The 12,992-nt window shown below is 37.8% G+C and overlaps 1 protein-coding gene across 6 annotated transcripts in view; it reads right to left on the bottom strand.

Moving 5' to 3' along the window:
* FGGY (FGGY carbohydrate kinase domain containing) overlaps positions 1–12,992 on the bottom strand; it is a 439,174-nt gene that overhangs the window by 386,732 nt on the left and 39,450 nt on the right. For 5 of the 6 annotated variants that reach the window (XR_003116446.1, XM_025363976.1, XM_025363957.1 and 2 more), the window contains 2 exons: positions 7,123–7,234; positions 1,590–1,741 (listed from right to left, as the gene is read on the bottom strand). Coding sequence is in view for 5 of the 6 variants with exons in the window: in XM_025363957.1 (XP_025219742.1) it covers positions 1,590–1,741; positions 7,123–7,234 (264 nt within the window). In the remaining variant the exon portion in view is untranslated. The remainder of the gene's footprint in view (positions 1–1,589; positions 1,742–7,122; positions 7,235–12,992) is intronic. The other variant, XM_025363985.1, reaches the window with a different exon arrangement.

The raw sequence follows: 12,992 nt of genomic DNA, 5'->3' as shown, positions 1-12,992 counted from the left end.
CATGATGGAACAAGCTGAGATTTGGGGCCCAGCAGACATGGATTTAAATTCTGGCTCGATCACCTGTTTGGGAAAGCCTCCTTAGGATCAGTTTCCCATGCTATCTACCAAGCAGAGATTGTTAGGATTAAAATCAACTAATGCTTATACAACTCAAAGCAGGGTATGGGGCAGTGCAGAACAGTTCTGTATTCCAATTTTGTGTTTCAGCATATATCCGAGTCAGGTTTTCAAACTGGTTAATACAACTCTCCCACTTTACAGATGAAAAAAAGTGAGGTCTGAGATAAGAAGTGCTTTGACCAAAGCATGTAATTGTTGACAGTAGAGTCAGAATTAGATTCTTGAAAACTCCTGACTCCCAAGAAACTCTGTCAAACTCTTAGCAACCACAGAAGCCTTTATGTAGATTAAAACTTACAAAACAGCTCAATATCTAAAACAGCTAACAGGTAAAGCCTGCTTTGATTGCTGAAGCCCTTCTTTCCTACCACTCTCCTGCCCCATGATGGCAATCCTTAGGCACCTTCTCAGCACCCTAAGCTCTCCCCATCTCCATTCACGATCTGAGTAATAGAAGACTCAGCCCACCTGAAATCTCAGAGCCAGTAAATGAATCACAGGTCATGCCCATTAGATGGATTCTCTATTTCTCCAGACCACCTAGAGGTTTTCAAGTCCTTGAGGTTCCCGAAGGACTTGAACTTTCTCACACATTCATCTCTAATGGGAACCATTAAGCTGACATCACCATTCTCCACACTTCATAAAGAAGTCCTCACATCTGGAAATGGAAACCACCTGCAAGAGCTTTGACCAGAGATTGCCATATCATTTAAGGATGAGAAACTCGAGTGCAGGTGGGATGAGAAAGGGGAAGCCTAAGATGTCAACAAGGCCAAATATTAATAAGTTGGGGCTAAAAGTGTACAGACTAGGAAGGCCCTGATCAGAAGATATGGACTTAAATCCCACCTCTGCTGCTTTCTCACTGGAATGGTAATTAATCTCTCTGAACTCCAGTAGAATACCGGGTATTAAAAGAATTGATTTTGGATGGCTGGGCACAGTGCCTCACACCTATAAACACATCACTTTTGCAGGATCACATAACGCCAGGAGTTTGAAATCAGCCTGGCCAGCACAGTGAGACCAAGTCTCCACAAAAGAAACATTTTAAAATTTGAAAAAACCATTTTGGAGTCAGCCAGTCTTAGGTTCAAATTCTGGTTCTGTCACATATTTTTCACTTTGAGTGAGTTGTTTTATCTCTATGAACATTCGTTTTTTTGTCTACAAAACAGACACCCTAAAGTAAACACCACACATAAAAACACTTCATAGGGCTGTTGGCCTTCAAAGAGATAACGTGTACAATACCTGTCACAGTGCCTGGTATGAGTTAGGCACATAAAAACAGGTGTGATTTAACTGCACTGTAATCAATAAAATGGGATCAATGTTCCTCCTAGTTGCTGGGAAAAAATCAAACAGAACTGATTTTAGCAGGGTGCCTGGTACATACAGATCCACAATAAAAGGGATCCTCTACTATTGTTGGTATCTTCTCTTAGACTCTATGCACTCACCTCTTTCAGCCACAGAAGCTTCGGGGCCTGCATTTCCACAGACATCACCCCGCCGACATACTGGAGGACGCTGTGCTTGGTCTCGTTGATCCTATTGACCTGACTGACTGCTCGATGGTCCAGCCACATGATGACATTTCGATGGGAATCCTCTAACAGAAACGAGAGGGAGATGCAGATAGACACACATTCTCTTCCTTCTACTTCAAGGGAACAATTATGGATTCCCAAGACCAAAATGCTATGTACTTTCTATAATTTTATGTATCAAGAATGAGCAAAATGAAAGGACACCAGCAAGGCTGATGAATGCACTGTCCCCAGGCCTCGAATTTCCCGTCCAGTCATGTGTTCTCTGACCATAACCTTAGAATAAATATCTACATTAAAAGCAGAAAAAAAATCTACCAATTAATTATATTATCCAGTATTCTCTCTCAACTTCTTCTCTTCCTTTCTTATCCCTTCTGTTCTAGAAAAACTTTTCTGGGCATACATTCAGGAGAGGCATCTATGAAATAAGACTACGGCAATATTTTCTCTTTTTAAGATCTGTCTCCTTTAAATATGGATAAATACTTTGATGGTATAATACATCTAATAGCTACACAATGGCATTTAACTGCTTATATTCTCACTTTTTCAGGTCAGTTTAATTAAAATTAGTTCATTTAGGTGTTTTTTCCCTCATTTGATTGGTTGGTTTGTTGGCATGGGAAGCTCATCGGTTTTGGAATTAGGCAAATCTAATGGGGAATGCTAGTTACAGATGAAGACACAGTTACAGATGAAGATATATAATTCAGAAAGTTATTAAACAAAAGATAATGCACATAAAGGATATGGCAAGTACTTCTCAGAAAGCAGGCCCTCAGGAGGAGTAAACGTAAGGAAGAGAATTTAAAACCAGCTGGAAAAGGAGCACTGCCCCTCATATCCTGCCTTTATCACCCTGTATTCCACACAGTAACTCCTTATCTCTCTCCCTAGCCTCTGTTAATTCATCCTGTACCAATGGGCAAGCCAGAAATCCTTTAACAGCCCTCTGACGCTTCTGATGGCAAAATATGCAGAACAGCAATGAATATACCTGGGAGATTATTAGGGCAAACAGAAAAGAAACCCAGCAGTTACCAAGCCAGGTATTATATTTTCACACATTATTTTATTTAATGGCAAAGTAACTGCAGCACTACATATCTTGCTAAAACAAACAAAAAAAAATCCAATGTAAGAAGATACCTAAATAAGGTCATGGGCATAACAAGGCAGGGGCTCAGTTGCTGGTTTGCCTAACTGGAAAGATCTCGCCTCCCATGAAAGTTCCACAAACCATAATACTAATACTTTGAAAATAATAAAGAGTACATGGGACCTCCCACAGGAATGTCAAAGAATTTTTTGTAAACAGAATTGTTCTACTATCTAACAGAAGTGCTCAAAGCTCTGGTTCTCAAACCTAGTTGCACATTAGCATTGCCTTGATAACTTTTAAAAATACTGATGTCCAGCTCCTATTCCAGAACCATCAATAAATCACGATGTGGGTGTGTACACATGCATACACCTGCAGTGTGTGGGTGGGTGGGTGAGTGTTGAAGGGCACAATATCAGTATTGTTTCTCAAGTACTATACAGAACAAATCTACAGCTACTTTAAGGTAAAAATACCTGTTGCTAAACTTCTGCCTGTAGTGAAGACAGATCAATCAGCTACTACTGCCTGTATATAAAGATGCTCTCAAAATGCAGTCAGAATAATACAGTGAAAATCGTACAGAATCAATACTGCATTAGAATTAATAATTTATAATTTTCATTTTAGATAAAAACTGAGAAGTTAATTTTTTTTTCAGCTCTCATGGAAAACCACAAGTAAATCAACTGAAAGTTAATTTAATCTTTTATTGAGCATCTACTACATGCCATGCACAGTGTTGGATGCTAGGATATCAAGAAGAATGTGGCACAGTTCTGTCCTTAAGTGCATACGTTTGCACGGAGAAAGAGTCTACATTGTGTGTTGACTGCCAGAACAAGAGTACCAGACATGGGAATGTGGAGGAGGAGCAAAGAGTAGGCTCTAGTTAGCTGAGCCTGGAGCTGTACAGAAAGCTTCCAAAAGGCAGGAAAGTGTTTATTTAATTCTTCAAATGACTAGCCACTGGCTACGCAGCTGAAGAAAGAGTGAGAAAGAGGTTCTACACAATAAGGCCGCATGGGAAACAGAACACAGACCCACAAAAATGTCGTCGTTTAAGAGAATTGGAGGGAAAGCAAAATTTGAGCTACCTCACTTTACCTAAGGGCAGATTATTATTCATCCATATATTCACTTAATTAATACCTTGCTAAAATACATGTTTATGTTCACAGAATGTGTTGCAGGCATACCTGAGGGGAAAAATTATTATGAATCAGCAAAGAAAATCTAAACATTAGGTATCTGTTGCACAGAGGAGACTAGGTCATAACTCCCTCTCCCAGCCCCAATTATCACCCTTTGTTCCTCTCCCTCCCAAGAGCTCCTATGGCTGAGATGACACAACCAGGGTGAGGCTCTGCATTCGGTCAGTGGCAGGGGTAGGAAGCATTCAGCAACTGTGCTGCTGTCCAGCCCAGGGGCTGTTCAGATCTTTTAAGAAAGAAGAATCAAACAAGGAAAGGCAAACAATAAGACTATTTTATCATATAGTAATGCTGTATTTTCTTAAACTATTGTACTTAATTTATTTGTTTATAATTTTTTGGTTAACATCTACAGATGGCAATACTTTTGCTGGCCTTACGGGTTTGGTTTTAGGTTATCTGCATGATTAGGGTTATCTGGAATCTTCCTGACCCCACTCTCTGCTCCTCACAATTACTCCCATTAGCCAATCAAGAGTTGGTGGCTGCCATGCAGGTAGGAGTCTCTAAAGAACCTTCAAACCACCTTTAAAATTCTAATTTCATTTTCTTGCACAGGATAATCCATTTCGGATAAAAGATCTAACCTTAATACAATCTGTTGAAAGGCAAGAAACTGATGAGGGTACCTGCAGCTGGATGCATTTGATGAATGGGTACACTTTAACCTTTTAGGTGGAATAAAGTTATTTCAACACTTATAATTAGAGTGGGAACCTAGTTACCTTTTTAATAGAGGATTTGTTAACAGGAGGCCATTCTACCTACAATGAAAAAAATATATAGCATCCAAAGAGGGTACATATTTAAGCAAATTTAACAAGGAACTATCTTCTTCCACTTCAAGTGTTCTGTTCCTAATATTTTAATTCTCTGTTAATCTGTGCCCAGTGATTCTCTACATACTAGACTTACTGAGAGAACTTTTTTTAAAAGTCAACGCCCTAGCTCCACCTCAAGTCAAGTGAATACAAATCTTGAGGGTAGGGTTCATGAATTGTCAATTTTTAAAAAGATCTCCAGTTGATACTAATGCACAGCCAGAGTAAAAATAAATAAAGAAACATGTATTTTAGATGAGATGATACAAAATCCTTGAAGCAGGACTCTTAGTATCTAAAGTCCCACCCAAAATCAGGCTCTCTAACATGCCTCTTGTGCTTTATGGAACCAAGTTCCCTCTAACTCTGCCCCCAATGCCACCTGACTCATGCCAATTGCTCTCCAAACTTTTAACTTCCGGGACATAACTTCTGGCCTCCACACTCTGCCTCTAAATCTCACTATCAGCAGTAAGAGACATCTGATCTATGGCATCCCCAACAATCACCTGACCTTTACTTAAATAAAGCCCATAAAAGACACACTGACAGCCTCCCAAAACGGCCAGGTCTGTGGCTGGCCACATCTTGTAATTAGTGAATGCTTGCTGCTGCACAGCTGACGTTTGCTCTACCCATTTTTGGTCTCTGCTTTCCGAAATGGCTCAGAATGAGGCTGCCCTGTCCTGGGCCGGAACAGTGCCAACTGGGCCAATGAATAGCCACCAAGAACAAGAACCATCCTGATTCATCTTTGAAGCCCCAGCATTTGCTAAGACAGGGCCTGGCACACAGGAGGTGTTAATAAATGTCACAAGAAGAGGGAAAAAAGTGTGTGTGTGTGTGTGTGTGTGTGTGTGTGTGCGCGCGCATGCAGAAAATGGTCATCATTACCACTGTGCTCTAATCATTCATCTATTTGTATCCATTTTCAGCACATAGTGATTATAATTATTTATAGTGATCACTTATAGTGAAAAGTGATGCAAATAGATGATCATTTATAGTCCTTATAATTATAATAATCACTATTTCATACATTAGGTCCATAGTAGTGACCGGAATATTCTCTTAAAAAATTCATCATCTGATGGAAGAAACTTTTCTGAGCATTTTAAGTATCAGTCTCTCACTAAATTCTCACAGCAAAGCTACTGATTCATTATTCAAATTCTTTCAGAGAAGAAAACTAAGAAACACAGTTAAGTGGCTTGCCCAAGGTGTCACAGCTCAGCAATGGCAGAGCTACAATCAGAGTCCCCGCCTAACTCTAATTCCACTGTGTACCAATGTACCCTACTACCTCATAGCCAACAGTTAAGAAAGATGCTGCTGCAACAGTGTCCAGAACCAAGGGTTCTCAAACAGAATCTAGCCCCAAATATGTTTCCAATGGCTATCTTGGCAACAGCCGACTGACAATGCCTAGCGCTGGCCCCTCCCTTCAGATGGAGCATGCAATTTCCAGTGCAATGAGCCTCCACTGCTCCCTAATGTCTTCTGCTCATTACAAGGTTAAATATCAGTTGAAATTTATCTTCACACATGTGCAGCGGTTTTTCTCAAGCGAGGCCTATTACTCATTTTACATTACCCATCTGACTAATATATTAATTATTGCATTAATGTATTAGTAGACTTTTGGGTTTGTAACCCCAGTACTAGCGTTATTGGCTAAAATTCCCCAAAAGAGACAACCTTATTTGCTGTGAAAAATCTCTGATGGTGGACCCAAGTGGCATTTTACGTTTGAAACAGCTCATTTCTGTACTCACAAGTGTCTGTTAGGACATCATTTAATGTGAATGTCTTTTGGTCTGGCTATTGAAAACAGAGAGGCCATCTGCTTCTAGCTTCTGTTTGTCACACGGCCCTGTCTACCATGTTCCATTTCCTTTCAAAGGACTTCGCTCATCCACTCAGACAAGCATGGAATAGGAACGTCGTCTACAAAGAAACTGCAAGCACTGACACTCTCTTCCCAGAAAACATCAAAACCACCTGTGTATTTCAAGGTTACTTACTCCTAGCTAACAATCTCATGTCCTTCCTTTACCATGTTCTGCACTGTGGCTCTTGAGTTTTATCAAGCCAAGTCCCCCTAATCCAGCCTCAACACCAACCCACTCATACCAACTGCTCTCCAAGCTCTTGACTTCTGCGACATGATCTGTGTCACTTCACTCTACCTCTAAATTTCACTATCAGCAGCAAGAGACGCCTGCCCTCCTGTTCCACCTGGGCCCACTGGATTAATCAGGCAAGTCTCCCACCACTGGAAAAAAGAAGAGACGTGGTCTTACCTTCATGGTTGACCGGTAATGGGCGAAACCGCTTATCCAAAACAACCAGAGAACACGTGGCATCAAACCCAAGTCCTCGAATTTGGTTTAAATCAATCCCTTGTACAACTTTCTGTTTTAAAAACAAACAGAAACATAAATTACAATTCCAGGGTCTCAAAAGATTGAAAACAGTTACAACTAGAAGGAAGGACAGAATAGAAAAAAATCTTTACAACATAAAACAGATAACAGTATCACTATAATACCAAAAGATCCTATAAATAAGAAAAAAAGAACCAAACTAATTGGAAATTAAGGCCAGGCATGGCGGCTCACACCTGTAATCCCAGCACTTCGGGAGGCCAAAGTGTGCAGATCACAAAGTCAGAGTTCGAGATCAGCCTGGCCAACATGGTGAAAACCTGTCTCTACTAAAAATACAAAAATTAGCCAGGCATGGTAGTGTGTGCCTGTAATCCCAGCTACTTGGGAAGCTGAGGCAGAATTGCTTGAACCAGGGAGACAGAGGTTGCAGTGAGCTGAGATCACACCATTGTACTCCAGCCTGGGCAACAAGAGCAAAACTCCATCTCAAAAAAAATAAAATAAAATAAAAATAAAAATAATTGGAAATTAAGCAAAGGAATAAAAAGTCACTTCATAAAATAAAAAGAAATGGTCAAAGAGCATATGAGAAGATTCCCAACTCCAATTAGATAAGTACAAACAAAAAGATAACAAACTGTTTGCTTTTCATATTGGCAAAAATATGAAAGATTAATAGTACAGGCTGTTATTACTTATCTGAAATGCTTGTGATTAAAAGCATTTCAGATTTCAGAATTTTTCAGATTTTGGAATATTTATACATAACATAATGAGATATCTTGAGGATGAAATCCAAGTCTAAACACAAAATTCATTTATGTTTCATATATACCTTACACACATAGCCTGAAGGTAATTTTATACAATACGTTTAATAATTTTGTACATGAAACAAAGTTTATGTACACTGAATCATCAGAAAACAAACATGTTACTATCTTAGACATCCATGTGTGGTGTCAAAATGCCACTCAAAAAGTTTTGAATTATGGTGCATTTTAGTTTCACAGTAGGGTTACTTAACCTGTATATGGTAGTAGCAATATATGCAGAAGTGGACCTCCTTGGAAATTATTCTAACAATGTAATTATTGAGAACAAAGTTTGGAGAATAATTTGACATTTATTAAAATTAAAAATGCATGTATCTTATTAGCAAAAGTAAGTAAAGTTATATATAGAAGGCTAGCTTCAGCACTGCTCAGACTATATTTAAAAAGTGAAAAGACTATTTTTTATTAAATAAATTATGGCATGTTTGTAAAATGAAATACTATACAGATTTTTTTTAAAAAGAGGTAGAGAGGCAACTTCTGGGTGTGGTGGTGCGAAGAAGTCAAAAAATCCTCTTAGCAAGCTAAAACTAATAAACTAGACAAAATCATCAAAACCCACCATTTTGGGATTATGGAAACTTGCCAAAGCCATGTGAAAAATTGAGAACCTTTTTTAAAAAAAAAAAAAATCAAATTTGTGCTTAAAACATTCCCACAAAAAATCAAACTACTACAGGTCCAAATGCTTCACTGGAGAATTCTATCAAACATTTAAGGAAGAGATGGTACCAATCCTACACAAACTTGTCTAAAATACAGTGAAGAAGGGAAAACTTTCCAACAAGTATTACATAGCCAGTATTACCCTGATACCAAAGTCAAGCAAATATATAAGAAAAGGACACTACAGACTAATATTTATCATGAACATAGTAAAAATCCTTAACAAAATATTAACAAACCAAATCTTGTGGCATGTAAAACTTGCCTTTATATACCATGACTATGTGGAGTCATCCCAGGAATGCAAGAGTGGTTTAATATCAATTAATGAATTAATGGAATATGCACATTAACAGAACAAAGTACAAACACCAAATGATCATCTCAACAGATGTAGAAAAAAGAACCCCCATTCTCCAAACATAACACTCCATAAACCAGACATAGAAGAGAACTTACACAACCTGATAAGGAGCGTCTACAAAACCCACAGTTAACATCGTACTTAATGGTAACATGAATGCTTTTCCCCATCGGAAATGACACAAGGATATTCACTTTCACCACTTCTATTCAACCTTATATTTGAGCTTCTAGCCATTGCAATAAAGCGAGAAAAGTAAATTAAAAGCATACAGATTAGAAAAGAAGTTAAAGTGTCTTTCTTTGCAGATGACGTGATCTCATATGCAGAAAATCCTAAAGAATCTACAAACTAAAAAAATTACTAGAACTAATAAGCAATTGTAGTAAGATAACAGCATGCAAGACTAACATATCAATATCAACTGGATTTCTACTTAATAGCAACTAAGAGATCAAAAATAAAATTGAGAAAATAATCCCATTCACAATAGCATCAAAAAGTGAAATACTCAGTGTGATGCTAAATATTAGATATCAACTGGACTGGATTGAGGGATGCCTAGCTGGCTAGTGAAGCACTGTTTCTGGGTGTGTCAGGGTGTTTCCAGAGGAGATTGACATGTGGAGTCAGTGGACCAGGAGAGGAAGAGCCACCCTTGATGTGAGTGACCACCATCTAATCAGTAATAGGTGTGATTAGAACAAAGCAGGTGGAACAAGGGGGATACTCAGATTACTTAACTTCCTCCCTCTCTCCCTTTTGCAGTGAGGCACCTTTTCTCCTCCTGCCCTTAGACATCAGACTCCAGGTTCATCTTTCTTTGAAGTCTAGGTCTTGCACTAGCAGCCTGCCTGGGGCTCTCAGGCCTTCACCCTCAGACTCACTCAGGACTGCACTGTTGGCTTCCCTGGTTTCAAGGGTTTTGGACTTGAACTGAATCACACTACTGGCATTCCCTAGCTTACAGATGACCTACTGTGGAACTTCATATTTTTAATCATGTGAGCCAATTCTCCCTAATAAACTTTGTTTCATATATATGTGAATACATACATATATGTACATATACATATATATTTCCTACTGGCCTTGTCCCTCTGGAGAAACCTGACAAATACATTCAGGAATTAACATATCAAAAGAAGTTCAAGACCTATACTCCGACAACTACCAAACATTGCTATAAAAAGCTAAAAATTGGAGAAATACGTCACACTCATATAATGGAAAATTCAACACTGTTAAGATGGTAATCTCTTCAAATTAGCCTACAAATTCTACACAACTCCTATTAAAATCCTAGCAGGTTTCCAAACACTGCATGTTCTCACTCATAAGTGGGAGTTGAACAATGAAAATACATGGACACAGGGAGGGGAACATCACACACTGGGGCCTATCAAGGGTGCGGGGCAAGAGAAGGGAGAGCACTGGACAAATACCTAATGCACGTGGGGCTTAAAACCTAGATGTTGAGTTGACAGGTACAACAAACCAGCATGGCACACGAATACCTATGTAACAAACCTGCACGTTCTGCACATGCATCCCAAAACGTAAAGCGAAAAAAAAAAAACTAGCAGGTTTTATTTACTTATTTATCTACTTATTTGTAGAAACTGACAAGCTATTCCTAATATGCATATAGAAATACAAAGGACATAGAAAAGCCTATGCATTTTTGAAAAGAAACAACTTGGAAAACATATGCTACCTGACTTCAAAACTTACTATAAAACTACCATTCCTAAGTTAATGTGGTATTGGTATAAGGATGAATTTATAAATCAGTAGAACAGAGATGTAAGAAGTAAACCCATTTATGGCAATTGGCTTCGGTCAGTGTGCCAATACAATTTCATGGGGGAAAGCACAGACTATTTGACAGTGATGCTAGAACTATATGCCTACATGCAAAAAAAGAACTTAGACTCTTACCTTACACCATACACAAAACTTAACTCAAAATGTATCACATCCCTAAGAACTAAAATTATAAAATGTGTAGAAGAAAACAGGAGGACATTGTTGCAACCTTGGGTTAGATGAAGATTTTATAAAAAGCAAGATCCACGAAAGAAAAAATGTTGACTTCATCAAAATTTAAAAATGTTTTCCTTCAAAAGAAACAATCAGAAAACAAAAAGACAAGCTACAGACTGGAAGAAAATACCTGCAAACAATACATCTGATAATATACTTGCATATAAAATACATTTTAAAACTCAAATAATAAGAGGAAAAACAATCCAATGATAACATCGGCAAAAGATTTGGACACTTCACCAAAGAAAATTTACAAATGGCCAATATACACATGAAAAAGTGCTCAAATCATTAGTCACTAAGGAAATGCAAATTAAAACCACAATAAGATACCACTACACACTTAGAGAATAACTATAATCACAAAAACTGACAATACCAAGTGTTAGAGAATTGTGGAGAAAGTGGTGCCCTTATACATTGCTGATGGAAATGTAAAATACAGCCACATCTTACCACACAACCTGGTAACTTCAGTCCTAGGAATCTACCCAAGAAAAATAAAAACATATATCAACACAAAGAATTATATGTGAATATTCATAGCAGCATTATTTATAATATTCCCAAGATGAAAACCAACCAAACATCCATCATAGTTTAACCAACTGTTAAATAAAGTATTGTATATCCATATAGCAGAATACTACTTAGCAAGAAAAAGGAACTACTGATATATGTAACAACATGGAGGAATCTTAAAAACATTAAGCTAAGTGAAAAGAGCTGGATACAAAAGAAAGCATGCTGTATGATTCTATTTATATAACATTTCTAAAAAGTACACCTGTAAAAACAGAAAGCGCATCTGACTGGGGATTGGGGTTGACTGCAAACAGGCGTAAGGAAACTTTTGGAGTAATAAGTGCTCTAAAACTGGAGTAGGTGATGATTGCACCACTGTATAAATTTACAATATAACAGCATCATACATTTACAATAGCTGGATTTTATGATATACAAATCATACATCAAGCTGTTAAATAGTTTTAATAAATGAGTTGAGCTATAAAAGATAAAATGGAAAGATATCCATGATATGTTAATAAGGTTTTTAAAAAAAGAATATGCAACAAATTGTTAATAGTGGTTGCCCCTGAGGGTGGAACTGCAGTAGGAGGATATAGATTTTACACTTGCTTGTATAATTTTTAAAGTTGTAGAGAAACCGATTTATCGATTAATTCTATTTTTTTATTTTTGTTTCTATGGTCTCCTTTATATAAAAAGCATGAGCGACCAGTTTCTATTAACTTAAAACATGACTACAACCTTTTAAATCCCATAAAAGTCAACTCGAAAATGTCCACCCTCATTTAGTGAAATTCACCTTAAAATATACAATTATTCAAACACCAAAAGCAATGGCAACAAATGCCAAAATTGACGAATGGGATCCAATTAAACTAAAGAGCTTCTGTACAGCAAAAGACACTACCATCAGAGTGAACAGGCAACCTACAGAATGGGAGAAAATTTTTGCAATCTACTCATCTGACAAAGGGCTAATATCCAGAACCTACAAGAAGTCAAACAAATTTACAAGAAAAAAACAACCAACCCCATCAAAAAGTGGGCAAAGGATATGAACAGACACTTCTCAAAAGAAGACATTTATACGGCCAACAGACACATGAAAAAATGCTCATCTTCACTTGCTGTCAGAGAAATACAAATCAAAACCACGATGAGATACCATCTCACACCAGTTAGAATGGCAGTCATTAAAAAGTCAGGAAACAACAGGTGCTGGAGAGGATGTGGAGAAACAGGAACACTTTTACACTGTTGGTGGGACTGTAAACTAGTTCAACCATTGTGGAAAACAGTGTGGCGATTCCTGAAGGATCTAGAACTAGAAATACCAT

This window comes from Theropithecus gelada, chromosome 1, assembly GCF_003255815.1.
Source record: "Theropithecus gelada isolate Dixy chromosome 1, Tgel_1.0, whole genome shotgun sequence".
NCBI classification, from domain to species: Eukaryota; Metazoa; Chordata; class Mammalia; order Primates; family Cercopithecidae; genus Theropithecus; species Theropithecus gelada.
This window is presented reverse-complemented; position numbering and strand designations above follow the sequence as displayed.